This window comes from Colobus angolensis, unplaced genomic scaffold, assembly GCF_000951035.1.
Source record: "Colobus angolensis palliatus isolate OR3802 unplaced genomic scaffold, Cang.pa_1.0 Scaffold55, whole genome shotgun sequence".
NCBI classification, from domain to species: domain Eukaryota; kingdom Metazoa; phylum Chordata; class Mammalia; order Primates; family Cercopithecidae; genus Colobus; species Colobus angolensis.
In genome coordinates this window covers 3,045,922-3,066,181 of record NW_012119043.1, presented here as the reverse complement: position 1 = coordinate 3,066,181, position 20,260 = coordinate 3,045,922, and the positions used below count along the sequence as shown (strand labels likewise).

Here is a 20,260-nt window from a genome sequence, read left to right as displayed (position 1 = left end):
AGAGGGGAGGGGAGGGGAGAGGAGGGGAGGGGAGAGGAGACGAGAGGAGAGGAGAGGAATTACCTTGTTTAAAAAAGAGAATAAAAAGTCCTTAGAGAATAAAACATTGAGAATTTTAAGTGGGCATGATTTTTTCTTATCACTAAGATTCATCACCAATTAACTGCAACAAACTGTTCAGAAATTTATCTATCAGTCATGTGAGGTCAAGTTTAGAAAACAATGGGAAAACTCATCAGAAACAAGGCTTCATTTGACATGTTTGCCTCAATCAATTTATGAAAAAACTATGGGTGTGTGTGTGTGTGTGTATTTTCCCCCTTTCTTGGGAAGAGCTGAAATCACATATGCACGGTATGACCATTAATGACTTTTTCCCACCAAGATGCATCACAGAGTAGCCGGAGACCTGGGCAGTTGTCATCATCATGATGTCTTAACCACAGGCAGTTCGCACAGGTGCAGCAGAGCTTGAGTGGCTCTCCTTGCCCAGAGCTTACCCTGGCTGCTTATTTACCTTGTGCATGATGGAGCTCAGGTTGTTCTAATGGCATCAGTTCCTATGTGATCTTGCAAGCGCTATTGGCAATTAAATTTTTAAAAAAGATACTGGACAAACATGCTGATGAATTCCATAAAAGTCCAACGGAAATGCAAATGACCTTTGGAAGCAGGTTGGGGAACATGCTTTCTGAACACCGTGACATGAGTGGAATGATTGGGCTGGGCAGAACATTGGTGAAAGACTTGGGACACACGCTTCACCAAAGCAACAATTCCATCTGTCCAACTCACAGAATACACACATGCATATACCGGCACGCAAACATGTGGTGAACGCAAACGTGAATTGAAATTTCTCTGTCTGCAAACTAGAGCAACACACAACTGTAAGCTGGGATCACGCAGATTGAATTTAACCTATGGTATCATTATTCTTCCCAATGTGAGGAGATTAGCACTCCTTCAAATAATGTGTGGCAACTGCTTTTTACTTAAAAGCAACTTTTTGTTTTGAGACGTCCTCCCCCACCTTACTAATCAGCAGACATACCCAAGTCATCATACGATCAGAGCTGGAAACCTCTGCTTGAAATAATAACCCATTTCACAATAATGGTACACTTGAAAAGGGAAACATCTTTCAAGCTTGTGGAACGATGTCAAAAGTAGCCAGGAGGTATATACTCTCAACTCGCTGATTTGACCTCTCTGGATCCAAGGCGTACACAGGGTAAAATTTGATCTCCTTGGATGTGCTCTGCTGCAGAAATGTCTGTGAACTCTTCTCAATATAAAGAGACTGTGAAAATATTAACACACAGTTGTCTAACACTTGCTTTTCCTGAGGGGATTCATACTAAGTGTAGCAAAGAAGATAAATGGGCGAGGGGACTCTAAATATGTAGAAAATGACATTGCCCCCTCCCCCTTAATCTCAAATAGGAAGCTGTGGCTCGTATGAATGTCTCATGATAGAAATTGAGGGCGAGCTCTTTTTTTTTTTTCCTTTGTTGAGCTGGAGGCTCATTCTGTCACCCAGGTTGGAGCACACTGGTGCAATTTCGGCTCACTGCAATCTCCGCCACCCAGGTTCAAGTGATTCTCCTGCCTCCGCCTCCCAAGTAGGTGGGATTACAGGCACCCGCTACCAAACCTGGCTAATTTTTGCATTTTTAGTAGATACGGGGTTTCACCATGTTGGACAGGCTGGTCTCCAACTCCTGACCTCAGGTGATCCACCCACCTTGGCCTCCCAAAGTGTTGGGATTACAGGCATGAGCCACCACAACTGGCTGTGAACTCTTTTTCAAGTGTATGAGGCAGAAATATAGGGATACACCCTGGGAAGCCCAATATTATATATTCTATAATGTATGTAATAATATAATCATACATATGATATACATAATGAACATCAACATCAATATTTAACTTCAATGGGACAAGAGTTAACAGATTAAGTATTTTCCTGAAAAGAAGGGTACGTCTGAAACAGACATCAGCACCACATTTTTTTGTAAAAATTACCACACACACTCTTCATGAAGCCATCAGAAGTAACACAGATTGTAAAGGAGTAAAATGACAAGTATTTTTAAGTCTGATTGTCTTTAAATATGTAATAGACCATGAATCACCTACAAACCACCATCGAGAGGGGCATGACTTAAACACTCGGGTTCCATTTACAGAGTTCTTGTTTTGTTTGAAACTCTAAAAGTGAAAAATATTGACTCGCCTTTCTGTCTTCTATTTCCACGCAGGTATTGCAGTCTGCTTTGATATCCTGAGAAGAGAAGAAAAGAAAGGAAAGTGAGAGAAGGAACAGGAGTCAGACGTATGGTCAGAGAACATTCAGTGGTGTTGTTGAAATGCCCTTTAAAATAATAAAGAGCTCATGCTTCTAACAGTTCCTTCTCGAGTCATTGCTCTTTATAGTGCTTTTTAGAGGTATATGCTGTGGTGTTTGCATTAGAGACATATGGATGTCATAAGTAAGTTTTATTACATGCAGATGTGGAGTGTAGGCAAAGGCTATGGATCAGAGGCCATAGCAAAGAGGAACTGATGGCTCATAAAATAATCTGCCCCCCATACAATTGTTCACATCAGCAGAGACTGCCTTTAATATCTCTCCCATTCAAAATTGAGGATAGTCAGGTATCTCTTACTTTAACACAAACTATCACCATCGATTTTTTATCCTTCCAACCATACAACCATCCATCCATCCATCCATCCATCCATCCATCCATCCATCCATCCATCCATCCATCCATCCTCTATCCATCCATCCACCCAACAAGCCACGCCTATTCATCTAATCATCCACTCATCATTCATTCTGCATCCTTCCCCTATCCATCCACCCATCTATCCATTCATCCACCCACCCATCCTTCCTCTGTCCATCCATCCATTCATCCTTCATCCATCCTCAATCCATCAATCATCTACTCACCTGCCCATCCACCCTCATTCATCTTTGCATCCATTCATCCATCCAGTCATCCACCCAGCCACCCCCGTCCATCCAGTCGTTCATCTATTCTGCATTCTTCTCCCACCCATCTACTCATCCATCCATCCACCCACCTATCCATCCATCCATCCATCTATCCATCCTCTATCCACTCATCTATCCATCCTTCCTTCCTTCCTTCATCTATCCTCCATTCATCCCTCCACCCACCCATTCATCCACCCACCCATCCATCTGTCCACCCATCCATCTACCATTCCACTCATTCACTCATTCATATTTACTGTACACCTATTTTTTCTGCATTTTTTTCTTGTTATCCTGGTATGAAAAGGTGAAACAAACATAATTCCTACCCTCAGAGAACTCACTAATTAGACAAAATGACAGATACAGTCCCACAAGCAATTGTGGCATTAATTTATTCATATGGAAGATATTTCTTTAGCATCTGTTGGCTGCTAGACCTTGCTCTAGGCATGGAAGACTGAACAATGTACAAGACACATGGCAGGCCCGCCCTGGTGATGTTTACATTCTTCTAAACAAGACAAGCATTAAACAATGCATATCACTTAATGGAATTCCAGAAAGAATATGTACTATGAAGAAAAATAAACCAAGGAGAAGGGGGTGGGAAATGCCGAGGACAGGGGAATAAGATGTTGATTTTTGTTGAAAAAGTGGAAATCGACCAAAGGCTTCAAGGAAGTTAGGGGGATGAGCCAAGTAGCCAACTGGGGAAGAATGTCCCAGGCAAAGGGAGAGCGAGTTCAAAGCCCCAAGGGGGAAATACATTGGACAGAGCCAAGCAAGAGGAGGCCAGTGTGGCTAGAGGGAAGTAAGAGAGGAAAATAAAGGGAGGAAAATAAAGGTGAATGAGATCACAGGAAGATATTTACTTTTATTCCGAGAACAATGAGAAACCCCTCAGAGCTTTACTATCTTATTGTTATAAAATACACGTATCATTAACAATTTTACCATTGTAGGTGCATAGTTCTGAGGCATTACCCATTCAAACTGCTGTGCAACCATCAACACCCTCCATCTCCAGAATTTTTTCATTTTTCCACCTGTATCCGTTAAACAATAACTCCTCACTTTCCCCTCCCAGAGCCCCTGAAAACCACCTTCTTTCTGTCTCTTTGGATTTTGCTACTCTAGACTCTGCTCATTGTATAAGTCTGCTAGGAATGCCATAAAAATATTACAGACTAGGTGACTTCAACGACTGAAATTTATTTTCTTAGAGTTCTGGGGGTGGAAGTTCAAGGTCAGGGTCCTGTCGGGGTTCCTGGTGAGGCCTCTCTTCCTGGCTTGTAGCTGCCTCCTTCTCATGGTGCCTCACATAGCTGCTGCTCTGTACTTTTTCAGAGAGAGAGAGGGAGACAGATTTATGACATATCTATCTATCTTTCTTTCTTTCTTTTTTTCTGAGATGGAGTCTAGCTCTGACGCCAGGCTGGAGTGCAGTGGTGCAACCTTGACTCACTGCAACCTCCACCTCCCAGGTTCAAGTGATTCTTCTGTCTCAGCCTCCCGAGTAGCTGGGACTACAGGTGCACACCACAACACCCAGCGAAATTTGTATTATTAGTAGAGATCAGGTTTCACCATATTGGCCAGGATGCTCTCGATCTCTTGACCTCATGATCTGCCCGCCTCACCCTCCCAAAGTGCCTGTATTACAGGTGTGAGCCACTGCACTTGGCCATCTTTCTTTTCTTATAAGACCACCAATCCTATTGGATTAAGACCCCATCCTCACGACGTCATTTAACCTGAATTACCTCCCTAAAGGCCTAATCTCCAAACGCAGTCACACTGGAAGTTAGGATTTCAGTATATGAATTTTAGAGTTACACAATTGAGGCTGTAACACTTGTATAAGTGGAATCATACAACATTTGTCCTTCTGTGCCTGGCGTATTTAACTTAGCATAATGTCTTCAAGGTTTATCCATGTGGTAGCATGTGTTAGAATTTCATTCTTATTAAGGATGAATAACATTGCATTGTATGGAGAGACCACATTTTGTTTATCCATTCATAAGCACCATCTGTGGATAGACATTTGGGCTGTTTCCACCTTTTGGCTATTGTGAACGATGCTGCTATGAACATGGGTGTGTACGTATCTATTCAAGTTCCTGCTTTCAATTCTTTTGCGAGTGTGCCCAGAAGTGAGATTGCCAAACCCTATGGTAATTCAATGTTTCATTTTTTGAGGAACCACCCTACTCTTTTCCATAGCAGGTGCACCATTTTACATCTCCACTAACAGTGCACAAGGGTTCCAATCTGTCCACATCCTCAGCAGCACTTGTGGGTTTCACTCAGGCATTCTAGAGAGAGGACAGTCATGACCTGACTTCTATTTTAACAGAACAGGCAGTCGGGGGTTACAAATTTAAGTGGAGAGACCAGTCTGGGGGCTACCACAGGAGTCACAGGTGTGAGATGATGGTGGCTGGATGAGGGTGTGGCAGGGGAAGGGGAGAGAAGCAGTCAGAGGCCAGACAGAATCAAAGGGACGTATTTAAAGATAGGATGTAGTGTGGGAGAGAAAGATGGTGGCTAGGGGCCATTGCAAGGTCTGTAGCCTGGCCATGCTCTCCATGGAGGCAGGGAGGGTATGGATGTGCAGGGTAGTGTAGGGGGTTACAAACATTAGGGGCTCCAGGCTGGGCATGGTGGCTCACGCCTGTAATCCCAGCACTTTGGGAGACCGAGGCGGGAGGATCACCTGAGGTCGGGAATTCGAGATCAGCCTGGTTAACATGGTGAAACTCCGTCTCTACTAAAAATACAAAATTAGCTGGGCATAGTGGTGCACGTCTGTAATCCCTGCTACTTGGGAGGCTGAAGCAGGAGAATCACGTGAACCCAGAAGAGGTTGCAGCAAGCTGGGATTGTGCCATTGCACTTCAGCCTGGGCGACACAGTAAGACTCCACTTCCAAAAAACCAACCAACCAATTAAACAAACAAAAAACATTAGGGACTCCATTTTGGTTAAATCGATAGAAATGCTGGTTTTCTCACCAAGAAGTAGTGGAGTTCTCTCTGTGGATACATCATAAGGAAAGGTTAATATGAGAAGCTGGTGATTTATTAGTAAACTCAGCAAATTCTAGGTCCCTTTGAATCCAGAGTGGAACAAAGAGAGACAGTATCATAAGGTGAAGATTCGTAGAGGAAATGTCTTGTTTTATGTAGAACAGTTATCCTATCAGTCAAGTGGGACTGAACCGGAGAGCAATGATTGAATACCTCTTTCGTGCCAGGTACTGTGCTTGTTGTTTTTCTTACTGCCTCTAAATTACCAACAATCAAACAAAATGGGCATTCCTTAGTTACCCTGTGGTATGATAATTGTGATTAGCCGTTAGGTAACTGACCCTGAATCACACAATGAGCAAGCTTAAATCTGTAACCAGAAGGAGTCCCTAATTAGGTGCTTTCCCTTCCCTCCAGGTAATTTTATTTCCTCAAGGTGGTTTGGTCAGCTAACGTAATTTAGGCCACAGGTTTCACTTTCTTCCTTGCTTAGATGTGTTTCTCAAAGTGAGACTCTCCGACCAGCAGCATGAGCTGCTGTTAAAAAGGCATATTCTTATAGTTATTACGGAAAACGGTGTGGAGGCTTCTGAAAAAATTAAAAATAGATGTACTGTATGATTCAGCAATCCCGTTACTGAATATTCACTCAAAGGAAATGAAATCCATATGTCAAAGAGATCTCTGCACTCCCTTCTTCATGGCAGCATTATTCACAAAAGCCAAGAAAGGGAATCAAACTGAATATTCCACATGTTTACAGCAGCACAATTCACAACTGCAAAAATATGGAACCAGCCCAAATGCCCATCAATCAATCAACAAGTGGATAAAGTGTGGTATATTGAATGCTATATGTGTGTGCATGTATATATATATAATATATGAATACAATGTATAATATACTATACATATATAACAGAATACTTTCCCAATATACATACACACACACACACACACACACACACACACACACACACATATATATATATAATGGAATACTATATATTATATATATGTAATAAAATACTTCCCCAATATACATATAATGGAATGCTACTCTGCCATAAAAATGAATGAAATAATAGCATTCACAGCCACCTGGATGGAACTGGGGACCATTATTCTAAGTGAAATAAGACGGGAATGGAAAATGGAACATTGCATGTTCTCATTCATAAGTGGGAGCTAAGCGATGAGAAAGCAAAGGCATAAGAATGATAGAGTGGGCTTTGGGGACTCAGGGGAAAGGTTGGGGAGTGGTGAGGGGTAAAAGGCTACATATCGTGTACAGTGTACACTGCTTGGGTGATGGGTGCATCAAAATCTCAGAAACCGTCAGTGAAGAACTCATTCACGTAACCAAACACCACTTGTTCCCCAGCAGCCTATTGAAATAAAACAAAAAGCAAAAAACTAAGTGCCCATCAAGGAAGAACCAGATAAAGCAAATGTGGTATATATTCACAGTGGAATACCATTTCAGCCTTAATAAAGAAGGAAAGCCTGTCATTGTAACATGGGCGAACTTGGGGAACATTATGTTAAGTTGAATAAACTAGTTACAGAAAGACCAGTGCTGCATGAAATAAATATAAAAAGTACATTAAAGAGTACAATGGTGGTTACCGGGGGCTAGCAGGAACTACCCTCTTTACCAGGAGGTTTGCTGGGGACACATGGGCCTAAAGACATAAAATTTCAGTTAGGAGGAGTAAGCTCAAATATTATACAACATGGTGACTACAGTTAACAATAACGTGTTGTAATCTTGAAAACTGACAAAAAAAAGTAGATGTTATGTGTTCGAACCACAAAAAAATGACAACACTGTGAGGTAACGTATATAATATTAGCTCTACTTAGACATTCCACAACGTACGCACATTCCAAACATCATGTTGTACATGATAAATATATATAACTTTTGTCAGTTAATATAAATAAGGAAAAAAAATCCACATTCTCAGGCTCTATTTTCTGTAGAAAATACCATTGAGAAATGAGGTGAGAAAAGCAGCTCTCTGTCTGCTTCTGTCCGTTCTGACCAGGTGAAAGATGCATTTCTGCTCTCTCCTGAAGCGAAAAATATGAAGTTTGCACGGAAGAATCCTCACTTACTGAATCCAAAATTCAAAGAGTGAGGGCCCATCGATGCATGCTACCAAGCTTTCCAGGGGATGCGGCAGTGGACTGAAGGCTGAAGGGTGGGAGGACAGGGCTGCGGATAATTCTAGTTCTGGCATTAGACGCCTGACATTAGACTCACGGCATTAGACTCTTAAAGCAGGGTGCCACTATTTAAAAACCATGCAGTCCTTCAGCAAGTTTCCCTCATCCGTGCATACAGGGAGTATGAGGAACTTTGAACTTAACACGCAGTCTGCACCCCAGCAACTATGGTACCCTGAGAGCTGTTAAAATGCATCATGCCTATAATCCCAGCACTTTGGGAGGCCGAGTCTAGAGGATTGCTTGAGTCCAGGAGTTGAAGACCAGCCTGAAAAACTTAGGGAGATGATGTCTCTACCAAAAAAAAAAAAAAAAACACACACAAAAAAAAATTAGGTAGGTGGGGTGGTATGGGCCTGTGGTCCCAGCTACTTGGGAAGCTGAAATGGAAGGATCACTTGAGGCCGGGTGCAGTGGCTCATGCCTGTAATCCCAGCACTTTGGGAAGCCAAGGCGGGTGGATCACTTGAGGTCAAGAGTTCAAGACCACCCTGGCCGACATGGTGAAACCCCTGCCTCTGCTAAAAATACAAAAATTAGCTGGGTGTGGTGGCACACACCTGTAATTTCAACTACAGGTTGCATGAGAATCACTTGAACCTGGTAGACTGAAGTTGCAGTAAGCTGAGATTGCACCACTGCACTCCAGCCTGGGTGACAAAGAACAAGACTCTGTCTCCAAATAAAGAAAAGGGGATCACTTATCCCCAGGCAGTCAAGGGTGCAGTGAGCTAGGATTGTACCACTGTACTCCAGCCTAGTGACACAGCAAGACTTCATCTTTAAAAAAGAATGCAACACTTCACACCTCACCCCAGATACATAGAATCAGAATCAACATTTTAACTAGTAGTATGATGGACTGAATGTGTGTGCCCCCCCTAAAGTTCATATGTCATAGGTGTAATCCTCAGTGTGGCTGTATTTGGAGATAGGGCCTCTAAGGAAGTGATTAAGGTTAAATGAGGTCCTAAGAATTAGCGTCCTTGGCTGCACTTGGTGGCTCATGCCTGTACTCCCATCACTTTAGGAGGCTGAGGCAGGTATATCATTTGAGGTCAGGAGCTCGAGACTAATGTGGCCAACAAGGTGAAACCCCATTGGATTTCCATATAACACAAAAATTAGCCAGGCATGATGATGGGCACCTATCATCCCACCTACTTGGGAGGCTGAGGCAGGAGAATCATTTGAACCCGGGAGGCGGAGGTTGCAGTGAGCCCCGAGATCATGTCACTGCGCTTGAGCCTGGACAACACAGCGAGACTCCATCTCAAAAAAAAATTAAAAAGAATTAGTATCCTTTCAAGAAGAGACACCAGCTATTCTTTTTTTTTCTCTCTCTCTGGTAGCACAAGCCCAGGAATGTCCACATGAGGACCCACTGAGAATGACTGTCTACAAACCAGGAAGAGGGCCCTCATCAGAACGTGACAGTCCTGGCACCTCGATCTTGAATATCCAGCCACAAGAACGATGACAAAGTAAACGTTCTGTTCAGAAGCTACCCAGTCAATGGTGGTTTGTTAGGGCAGCACAGGCTGACTAAGACAAGGTTCCCAGACGACCTGTAAGGCGGCCCATTCCTAGGACAAGGGATCATGTGTACACGCGGTATCTTCCTTTTCTCATCCTGTCTCCTAAATTAATGGCCGAAGTCTCTGATTGACTTCGGACACTGAGTCAGGAGAAATACCCCTTACTCTTACTAAAAACTCTCCTTGAATTTGTCTGCTAAGAAACCTAAACAGAAATGCGAGATTAACTTGAAATTGGAGTGATGAAAATCACAGCTTACTTTTAAACCTAGAAAATATCACTGAGAGATGAGGTGAGAAAAAGTAGCTCTCTGTCTGCTTGTGCCCGTTCTGACCAGGTGAAATAAGCATTTCCTTTCTCTCCTCGAGTGCAAATGTGTTAGGTTTGCCAAGAAGAGTCCATATCCGATTATGATTTACTCACACAGAAGTGGCAGGTGTTAATCAACGCACTAACGAAATCAATAAACCAAAGACAGATTTTTGTTCTTAATCTGCCACCGAGGACCCACGCAAGCGACAGAAAAGAGCCATCTGGCAGAATCAGAGTGCTTGCTATTTCCCTAAGATTATTCAATTTATTCTTGTCAGGATTAATTTACTAAGCCCATGCTGGATTTTTTATTTAGATGATATTGTTGGTTCGTCATCTGCTGCAGATCTATGCGGGAGACACCCCAGGGGACCGCATTTGCTTCTGAACAATGCTGGACTCAAATTGGAAAAATGTCACTTTGGCGAGAACAAATTATTGCTCGGATCGCTCTGCCTAGAGCTGGTGTCTCTGGATGGGTTCCGACCTGACCTTTTCTGAACCGGAGTCGTCAAGCAAGTACTTCAGCCCCACTCGGCCACTTCGCTTGGAAAACAGCTCAACTACTTAAGTGTTAAGTATGAATTGCGAGCCGTGGACTCATCACCAAGCAATCAATTTCCCGGCAGAAGCCAGCCCTTCTACTTTTTGAAGCCGGGAAACCCTGAACAACGGAGGCTCTGTTGCTGGTGACAGATGGGATTCTGCACAGATAGCAGAATCACACTGCTAGGGTTTCTCCTACTGGACTCAACCACACCAGTTCTGGAACCCTGCACAAGGAGGCCGACTTTACTTAGCCTCAGTTTCCCTATCTGTAAGAGAAGGATAATAACAATCACGGTTGCCTCGTTTGTGGCTAGGCGTATCCAATACCTGCCAGGGTCTTAGTGTATGGCAAGTTATCAGTAAATGTCAGCTCTCCTTGATGACATCTTCCAACAGGCTTTGTGAAACCTGGTTCTGAGTGAAGCACTGAGAACTTAAAAACATTTCTATTTTTAAAGTTTTCTCTTTCTCTCAGTTCTTCGAGCTTTTAGACATCAAAGCAGTGGTGTGTGTGTCCGTTCTTTTCAGAAGCAGTTCTCTCTCCTGAGAGAGATGTCTTTTCTTCTACACTTGGTGTGTTGGTTGTTTTTGATAATTTTTGTAGGTCAGGGTTATTCATGCCCACAATGCAGGGATGCCAGCATCCTGGATCTCGTACCAGCATCCTGGATCTCGTACCAGCATCATTCCCAGCTCTGAAGTATCCGGCAGTTTTAAAGGTTCCGAGAACAGGTGGAGAGAAACCCCAGCCAGTGAGGCTCCCAAGAGCTCAGAGGGTTTAGAAGCGAGTAGCCAGTACTGGGTTCAACAGTAGCTCCCGAAAAGATATGCTCAAGGCGACTAGTCACTAGTGCCTGTGAATGTGACCTTGTTTGGAAATGGGGTCTTTGCAGACATAATTAAGGGTCTTGAAATGAGAAAATCCTGTACTATCTGGGTGGGTTCTAAACCCAATAACAAGCATCCTTTTAAGAGACAGAGAGGAGAGAAAGCCACGTGAAGACAGGTGGGGATTAGAGAGATGCTGCTACAAGCCGTGGCACACCCAGCTACCAGACTCTGGAAGAGGCAAGGATGCATTCTCCCCAGAACCTTTGCTGGGAGAACCGCCCTGCTCACACCTTCAACTTGGACTCAGAGCCTCTAGAGCTGTCAGAGAATATATTTTGGTTGTTTTAAGCCACCAAAGATTGTGATGATTTGCTACAGAAGTCACAGAAAATAAATACAGAGGATCAAGGAGCTTCTTGTGCTGATCTCTCTTGCATGATACTTGGCTACTTAACCCTGAGAAAAGGTAACTGTGGTCCAGAGGTCACCTCCAGTTAGTCTAAGCTCTAGGGGGCAAGAAAAACTCCTTCAAAGGAATCCCAGGGCAATCAGAGGCAGCTATACTCCGGGGCCCAGGTGTTTCCACAATACAGCCCCTGAAAACCTCTAAATTGTAGTCATTCATTCTGGAAGAGCGATGGAAAGAAAAGACCAGGATGCTTATACTTGTCACGAGAAGCTAAGTAAGGATCATATATCGTGGGCACAGCACTGTTCTCCTGGATTCAAATGCAAAGTCCCAGAGAGCTTTTCATAGGAAATACAGGAGAGTGGGGAGACACCGCCAAGGGTTCCATCGGACAAGCCCAAATCGGCTTGTGATCAACTGAAGAAATGATTACTGCTGAGGAAGAAGGTTTAGCTCTTCCTTTTTCAACAGAAAATAAATGTTATGGCAGAACGGTTTATAATACTCAGGCAAGCTACATTTTGACATCACACTCCAAAAAGAATTCAAACTGCATTCTAAACCTTCACTCAACATTACAAATGGTCTCCTACTGCAAAGGCAAGCTTTCTGGTAGTTTGGAGGCATGCTTACATTCCCTATTCTTCCGCAAATAACAATTGCTTCTAATTTAAAACATGTCAGTGAATATGAGTTTAGGTGCTAAGACTAAGAACATGCTGGTGATTTTATGCAGCCTATATTATTATTTTGAGATGGAGTCTCGCTCTGTCACCCACATTGGAGTGCAGTGCTGTGATCTTGGCTTACTACAAACTCTGCCTCCTAGGTTCAAGGGATTCTCCTGCCCTAGCCTACCTCGTAGCTGGGATTACAGATGCATGCTACCACATCTGGCTATTTTGTGTATTTTTAGTACAGATGGGGTTTCCCCATGTTGGCCAGGCTGGTCTCGAATTCCTGACCTCAGGTGATTCACCTACCTTGGCCTCTGAAAGTGCTGGGAATACAGGCATGAGCCAGCACGCTCAGCCTTATTATTATTTTTTAACCTTCACAAAGACTCAGACTTTGAGAACAAGTTTAAGCCTTAGGGACCCTGTGCCCCATTGTTTCCATTTTACAGGTGAAAAAATGGAGTTTCAGACTGTAGGGAACTGGCCTCATAGCAATCCGAGGGTTAATGGCATAAGGGAGATTGAAATCCATCTGGTCTACTAGCTATGTATTTTATGCTTTCCCTTATACAATACACTGTGCTTGAATTTGAATATTTAAACTAATGTTCTAAAGTTAATTGCCTTATTAGAGAAAACGAGTGTGTTCTGGCTTTCAAAACTTGAGTAACTCCGATGTTAGTAAAAATTTGAAATCATGCTTGCCTTTCAGTAGAATTCTTCAGGGTCTGTGTTCACTTACTCCCCTCTCGCCACACACACAAAAAACAAGATTCAAATCAGTTCACATGAATACATGAAGAAGAGTATAAAATGTTTGCAGTGATAGATTTTATTCACTTCCTTTTCCATTCACAAATTTGCTCGGCGCCTGCAATATCACATATGGCCAGCAGATGGGAGCAAATAACTTTGCAAAAAATACCAAAAGCACCCAGCCTAACCAGAGGATCTAATTCATCAGGTCCGTAAACTTTGTTAAATTTCTCAATCTTTCTGTGCCTTCAAAATTTAAGTCTCAAATGACTGCATGTTTTCATTACTAAGCCCTAATTACTTACTACGAATGTGATCCTGTCAGGAAACATTTTATTAATATGTGTTTAAGAAGGTTCAGTGTGGCAGAGATCTGTTTCAAGGCAAAGAATATTCCGAAAAGTCTACGGCTTCAAGCTAAATGTGAAGATGATTCAGGATGTAAGAGATGTTTCACCTGAAATCATACAAACAGCAAACAACGCATGTAAACTAAGTAAAATCTCAACACAAATCAATTCAACGAAGGGAGTAAAGTTTACCTTCATTGGGTAGCTTGCAGGGCAGAGCTGCTGATTTTATAAACATTTGGAGGAATTTTCAGGGGGCCTAGGGGATATTTTCTTTGACAGTAAGTATCTTCTTAGGCAGGAAAAAGCTGTAAGGCCAAAACAACTATAAAACAACAATCTCCAACCAAACTATTATTCAAATAAACATAGCAGGCTTTTCATCTTGACTTGAGTGCCCTACCTTGCTTTGGCACCCCTACCTCCACGAGTTATTTTGTTTTCTTCATCTTACTTTTCTTTTTTTTTTGGAGTGTGGTTATGAAAGGACAAGAGGCTTCCATATCTCAAAATCCAGCCATGCAGAAAAGCAGAGGTGGCGTGGGGGAAAAGGCCGGGTAACTGGAGGGTTGCTGGCTCAGCACAATTAAACACAGTATGGAGAAAGCCATCCCCGTTTCAGGTAGGAGTCTCCTGTCACCAGGTGAGCTGAAACCAAGGGTCTGTTTGCAAATAAGAGCTATGCATTGGCATCACAGCTGGAGTTTAATGAGAGCGCTTTTAATTAACTGTAAAAGTAATTACCCATATTAGATGTAAATCGCACTTGTTTTTACATGAGGTGAATAATTTTCGCTCAGTTTTAAGAAGAATACTTCTCGAGATGTCAGCTGCAAACTCTCAGCAAGTTGCTGTGCTGAAAAACACAGCACCGAAGAGAAAATGCTAGCTCGGGAAGCCTGGTTTGTGGCCTGCCTTCTGTCAGTCACCTGGCTGGTTTCTCTTTTCATTTCTCTTAGACCCCAGCACCTAAAACATGCCCTCTCCATAGGTGCATCCTCGGACAGCATGCAAACTCTTTTAAGTATTTTCTTGTTCTAATTTGGTGGTTAGCCTCCTGGATGATCCCTGGCACTTTCATTAATTATTCCTGTGAATAATTAATGCAATCAAAAGAATAGAAAAAGAGAGAAGGGGCTGGAAGAAGCCCTAACGGGGTCAGTGGTGTGTGCCTCAGGTGAGCTAAAGCGGGTAATCTCCAAAGAAGGAAACGGTTAGTCAGGAGGGAGCAAGTTCCAGAGCAACAAGGTCAGGCCTGAAAGTCTCAGGGCAGAACCACTTTATTTATTTATTTTTTTTGAGACGGAGTCCTGCTCTGTCACCCAGGCTGAACTGCAGTGGTGCCATCTCGGCTCACTGCAACCTTCGCCTCCCAGGTTCAAGTGATTCTCCCATCTCAGCCTCCTGAGTAGCTGGGATGACAGGCACCCACCATCACACCCAGCTAATTTTTGTATTTTTAATAGAGGCGGAGTTGCACTCTGTTGCCTGGTCTGGTCTTGAACTCCTGGGCTCAAGCAATATGCCCGCCTCGGCCTCCCAAAATGCTGGGATTACAGGTGTGACCCAGTGTGCCCAGCCTCAGGGCAAAACTTCTGATGAGGATAAGCCTCTGCATCACCAGCACCAAAACAAAACAGCAGCACTCCCTCGCATTTATAAATAGCAACAGAAAATGACAGAGGTCAGTGTTGGGAGGGAGTGAAGGTGAATGCCTTGGTTGGAGAACTGTTTTATGATGCTGTCCTCTGGGTCCTCGAAATTCCTCCGATGTCAACAAGAATGTGAGGGTTGGGGGAGCCCTGAACCTCTGATGTGAACCGCGGTGAAGCGTAAACAGCCAGGATGCAGTTTGCAAATACAAGATTACGGGGTAATTATTTACACTTTGATAGGCACCTTCATTAAAGGTTTTGAGGATGCAATTATCAAATTGAGGTTTAGTGCACTCCATTTAAGCAACTGAACTGAAGATCGAGAAAGTGGGATGCGGAAAGGTGAGTTTACACTCATCAAGTCAGTTAGGAACTTACTTGGCGATTGGGTTCCTTCTAAAGAGAAACCAGGCCTTCCATGTGAATAGTATGGCTGTCACGGTCATTATTTTCAGGTGCGGAGCCTACCTGGGGTTTCTGGTGCTGTTGTGTGGTTCATGTTGCTTGTTTTGGGTCTTGGCCTTAATCCCAGGATGGGGCTAGAGCATGACAGGGACTAGTTAGAGAGGCCCAGAGAATGTATCCTGGTTCAAGGCCAACTGAAGGAAAAACCAGAACTGAAACTTGTATCTTTCAGAAGGAGTTTTTTAATTCCTTTCTAGAAGGTCACAAGTATTTGCCCATTGTTTCTTATATGTGATATACCCTAAATGTACCTACTTCCCACACTGTTTCTATAAAGTATTTATTATTTATTTATTTAGTAATGGAGTCTCACTCTGTTGTTAAGGCTGGAGTGCAGTGGCCTGATCACAGCTCCCTGCAATCTCTGCTTCCCAGGTTCATGCAATTCTCCTGCCTCAGCCTCCCAAGTACCTAGATTACAGGTACCTGCTTTATGCCTGGCTAATTTTTGTATTTTTAGCAGAGACGGGGTTTCACCATGTTGACCAGGTTGGTCTCAAACTCCTGTCCTCAAGTGATTCACCCACCTTGGCCTTCCAAAGTGCTATGCCCAGCCTCTATAAAGGATTTAAATTAACAAAAAATTAAAAATATAGCCTAGTTCTTAATAATATATCAACTTCTTGAGGAAAGGTGGCATAATGCATATCTGAAACAGTAAGATAATAAAATGATTCACCATAATATTTGAGAGAAAATTCAGTAAGCTGCATTTGAATTTCACCTCTAGGTGTGGATCAAAAACACGTAAGAAAGAAACCAGTGTACCCTGTTTAAAATCCTGCCTCTACCACTTAATAGTAACATGGTTTTCCGTAGCAACTTACCTGTTCTTCAGTTTCTGTATTTTAGAAAATGGGGTTGGCCGGGCGCGGTGGCTCAAGCCTGTAATCCCAGCACTTTGGGAGGCCGAGACGGGCGGATCACGAGGTCAGGAGATCGAGACCATCCTGGCTAACAGGGTGAAACCTCGTCTCTACTAAAAATACAAAAACTAGCTGGGCGAGGAGGCGGGTGCCTGTAATCCCAGCTACTCGGGAGGCTGAGGCAGGAGAATGGTGTAAATCCGGGAGGCGGAGCTTGCAGTGAGCTGAGATCTGGCCACTGCACTCCAGCCTGGGTGACAGAGTGAGACTCCGCCTCAAAAAAAAAAAAAAAAAAGAAAATGGGGTTAATACCTATGGTATTATCATATGGGTGTTAGTATTAAGTGAGATAAACTGTACAGAGTGCTGGCACACAGGTAGGGGTCAAAATACCTGTCATAATTGTAATTATTTTTGAGACAGAATCTCACTCTGTCACCCAGGCTGGAGTGCAGTGGCGCAATCTCAGTTCACAGAAAGCTCCACCTCCCAGGTTCACGCCATTCTCCTGCCTCAGCCTCCCGAGTAGCTGGGACTACAGGTGTCTGCCACCGCACCTGGCTAATTTTTTTGTATTTTTAGTAGAGACGGGGTTTCACCATGTTAGCCAGGATGGTCTCGATCTCCTGACTTCGTGATCCGCCTGCCTCGGCCTCCCAAAGTGCTGGGATTACAGGCGTGAGTCACCGCGCCCGGCCCATAATTATAATCTTTAAATTATGTGTATTTATTATTATTGTGTACGTTGTATAATTTTATCATAGTTATTGTTCTTCCTTCTCAATATAAGATGTTTCTAAAAACTGTCTTAATTCCTCCAGGTCATTACTATTTCAGTCAATTAAATAGACCCCTACTGGCCACAAAAGATGCAATTTCTAACAGGACAAGTTCTCCTGGGAAGGGAAGCTGATAGACAGTTTATCTCAACACCTACTAAACCACTCTTGGAAAGATCCTAACATGACAAGGACTCAACAAAACCCTTTAATTGAATATTTCATTTCCTCCTAGGAATCAGATATTCCACAAAGACATCCGATGGGCAGTCCAAGATTTATGCCAATTAAAGAAGGTGCAGCACAGCTGAAGGTCAACAGAGGTAGCGCACATGATTTGAAAAAAAATATATATATATCATTCTTATGCATCCTATTGAGTATCCAGAAATGAACTGCCAGTTTCCAAGAAATGGCTGCGGCTCTGAGTGGGACAATGGCTGAGCTTTGTAGGTGACTGGATGGGGCCACAGCTCTCCTTGGAAACTGATACTTTCAGGATTCACTTGAACTCTAGTCATTTCGTCAACCACAGTTTCTTGGGAAGCAATATTTTCTGTCCCTGTGACCTTGGCATTTTGCTTCCTGGTAGAAAATGAACAGTGGTTCTTTGCACAAGATTAAGGAACCACCTCTTTATTTGAGGAATGCAAACTTTATTGTCTACAGCCTTAAGCAATTGACAAGACCAAAAGTGTGGCCATCACCCAAACACCTGCACCAACCAAAACAGCATGGAATTACAATAGCTAAAAGAAGTCTCTTTTGTTTTTCCTCTCAATTTTTCATACTCTGGAATGCGTGCTCTTAATAAGACAATATAAATGTATAATATTTGGCACTGAGGGGCTAAACATTATATAAATTACTGTAAAAAAAAGTTGTTCAGTCCATGTGTACACACCTTCATTCATCAAAGAACATACAGATACCCATTTTCTTGGTTTTGTTTCCATTGAAATATTTCTAAGTTTGACAACATGGAAGTACAAGTTAATATGCCAGAAACATATTTTATTATAATAAATGTATAGGTCTTAATACATGGCCCTTGAGCTTCCAATCACTAAGGATGAATTTAAAAACTCACCTGAGAAATAACTACTTAAATTTTTTCAGAAAATTGAAATAAAGAGGAAAAAATGAACATGTATTTTTTTGCCCTGTGATTTACCAGTAACTTATTCTTTAAAACACTCATTTTAATTTTTACATGAGCATAGGAAAAATGTACTTTAATATAGTGTAGGATAATTACATTTCTCTGGTTTTTCCACCCTCTTTCCCAAATGCCAAGTTTCCTTTCAGAACCTGTCATATCGTTTTTATATGCAAGAAGACAATTAAGAATCATCCCATTAAAGTCTTGATTACTTTCTCTTTTGCAATGGCAGGACTACGACATTCATAAGACATAGATATTTTGTTGGGAGAGAGTGGCAGAAGTTTAGTCTACCCCTAAGGATGTCTTACGTACTTCAGTCATACATGTCATCCTGGGAATGATGTGAAAAACTAAATGTTGGCTGTTGAAAATTATGAAGGCTAATTAATCTGTTTAAGCACAGAGACTTCGTCATTTTAACCATTTTCGGGTAAAATCCCTGAAAAATGTAATTCACTGCGTCAACTTTTCTAAATACAGATGAGTTTCAGTATCGTAATCCAGTACAGAAAGGACCTCCAAGATTTGGAGACCGTGGACTGTTTTGCCCTCCTGCTAAATAACTCCAACTCATTGTGTTCTTGAAGAGATGCAGATGTGTTACAATATTCTTCTAGACCCTGTACGCAGGGTCACGTGTACTTTCTGCTGCCACATCATATAACCTGGCTCCCAATTCACAACCAGTTATCTGGGGAGTACTTTAGAGTTTCAACCCCTTAAAGTTAAATGCACGTTCTAATATAAGTTATTTATTTGACTTATTTGGCTTACTATTTGGCTTATTTTATGACTTCCAGATTTGTGAGATTCAGACAATCAAATAGAATATAAATGCTTCTGTGAATGAACTCGGCTGAGGCATTTCACAATGTTTACCCGTTTCAAAATATCACGTACACAAAAAATACAACTTTTATTTCTCAAAAATAACTTAAACCAAATAGAAATCTTCTGATACCTGCTACATTAATTAGAGGTTTAGTAACTTTTTAATATTGTTGTTAAAGGTTGACCGCTCCCAATCTAAAATTCCAAAATCCAGCCAGGCGTGGTGGCTCACGCCTGTAATCCCAGCACTTGGGGAAGCCGAGATGGGCAGATCACGAGGTCAGGAGATCGAGACCATCCTGGCTAACACGGTGAAACGCCATCTCTACTAAAAATAAAAAAAAAATAAAAAAATAAAAAAATAAAAAAAAATAGCCGGGCGAGGTGGTGGGCGCCTGTGGTTCCAGCTACTTGGGAGGCTGAGGCAGGAGAATGGCGTGAACCCGGGAGGCAGAGCTTGCAGTGAGCAGAGATGGCACCACTGCACTCCAGCCTGGGCGACAGAGCGAGACTCCCTCTTAACAAGAACAAGAACAACAACAACAACAAATCCAAAATCCAAATGCCCCCAAATCCAAAACTGAGTGCCAAGATGCAAGATGATGCCACGAGTGGAAAATTCAATACCTGACCTCCATATGATGGGCTGCAGTCAAAATACACTCAAAACTGTTTCATGCATAAATTATTAAACATGTATACGGCCGGGCGCGGTGGCTCAAGCCTGTAATCCCAGCACTTTGGGAGGCCGAGACGGGCGGATCACGAGGTCAGGAGATCGAGACCATCTTGGCTA

The 20,260-nt window shown here is 42.7% G+C and overlaps 1 protein-coding gene across 4 annotated transcripts in view; it reads right to left on the bottom strand.

The window, feature by feature from the left end:
* The window catches only part of RBFOX1 (RNA binding protein, fox-1 homolog (C. elegans) 1), a 1,723,406-nt gene that overhangs the window by 1,067,854 nt on the left and 635,292 nt on the right, over positions 1–20,260 (bottom strand). For all 4 annotated transcript variants that reach the window (XM_011961363.1, XM_011961369.1, XM_011961368.1 and 1 more), the window contains one exon: positions 2,243–2,290. Coding sequence is in view for 2 of the 4 variants with exons in the window: in XM_011961368.1 (XP_011816758.1) it covers positions 2,243–2,290 (48 nt within the window). In the remaining 2 variants the exon portion in view is untranslated. The remainder of the gene's footprint in view (positions 1–2,242; positions 2,291–20,260) is intronic.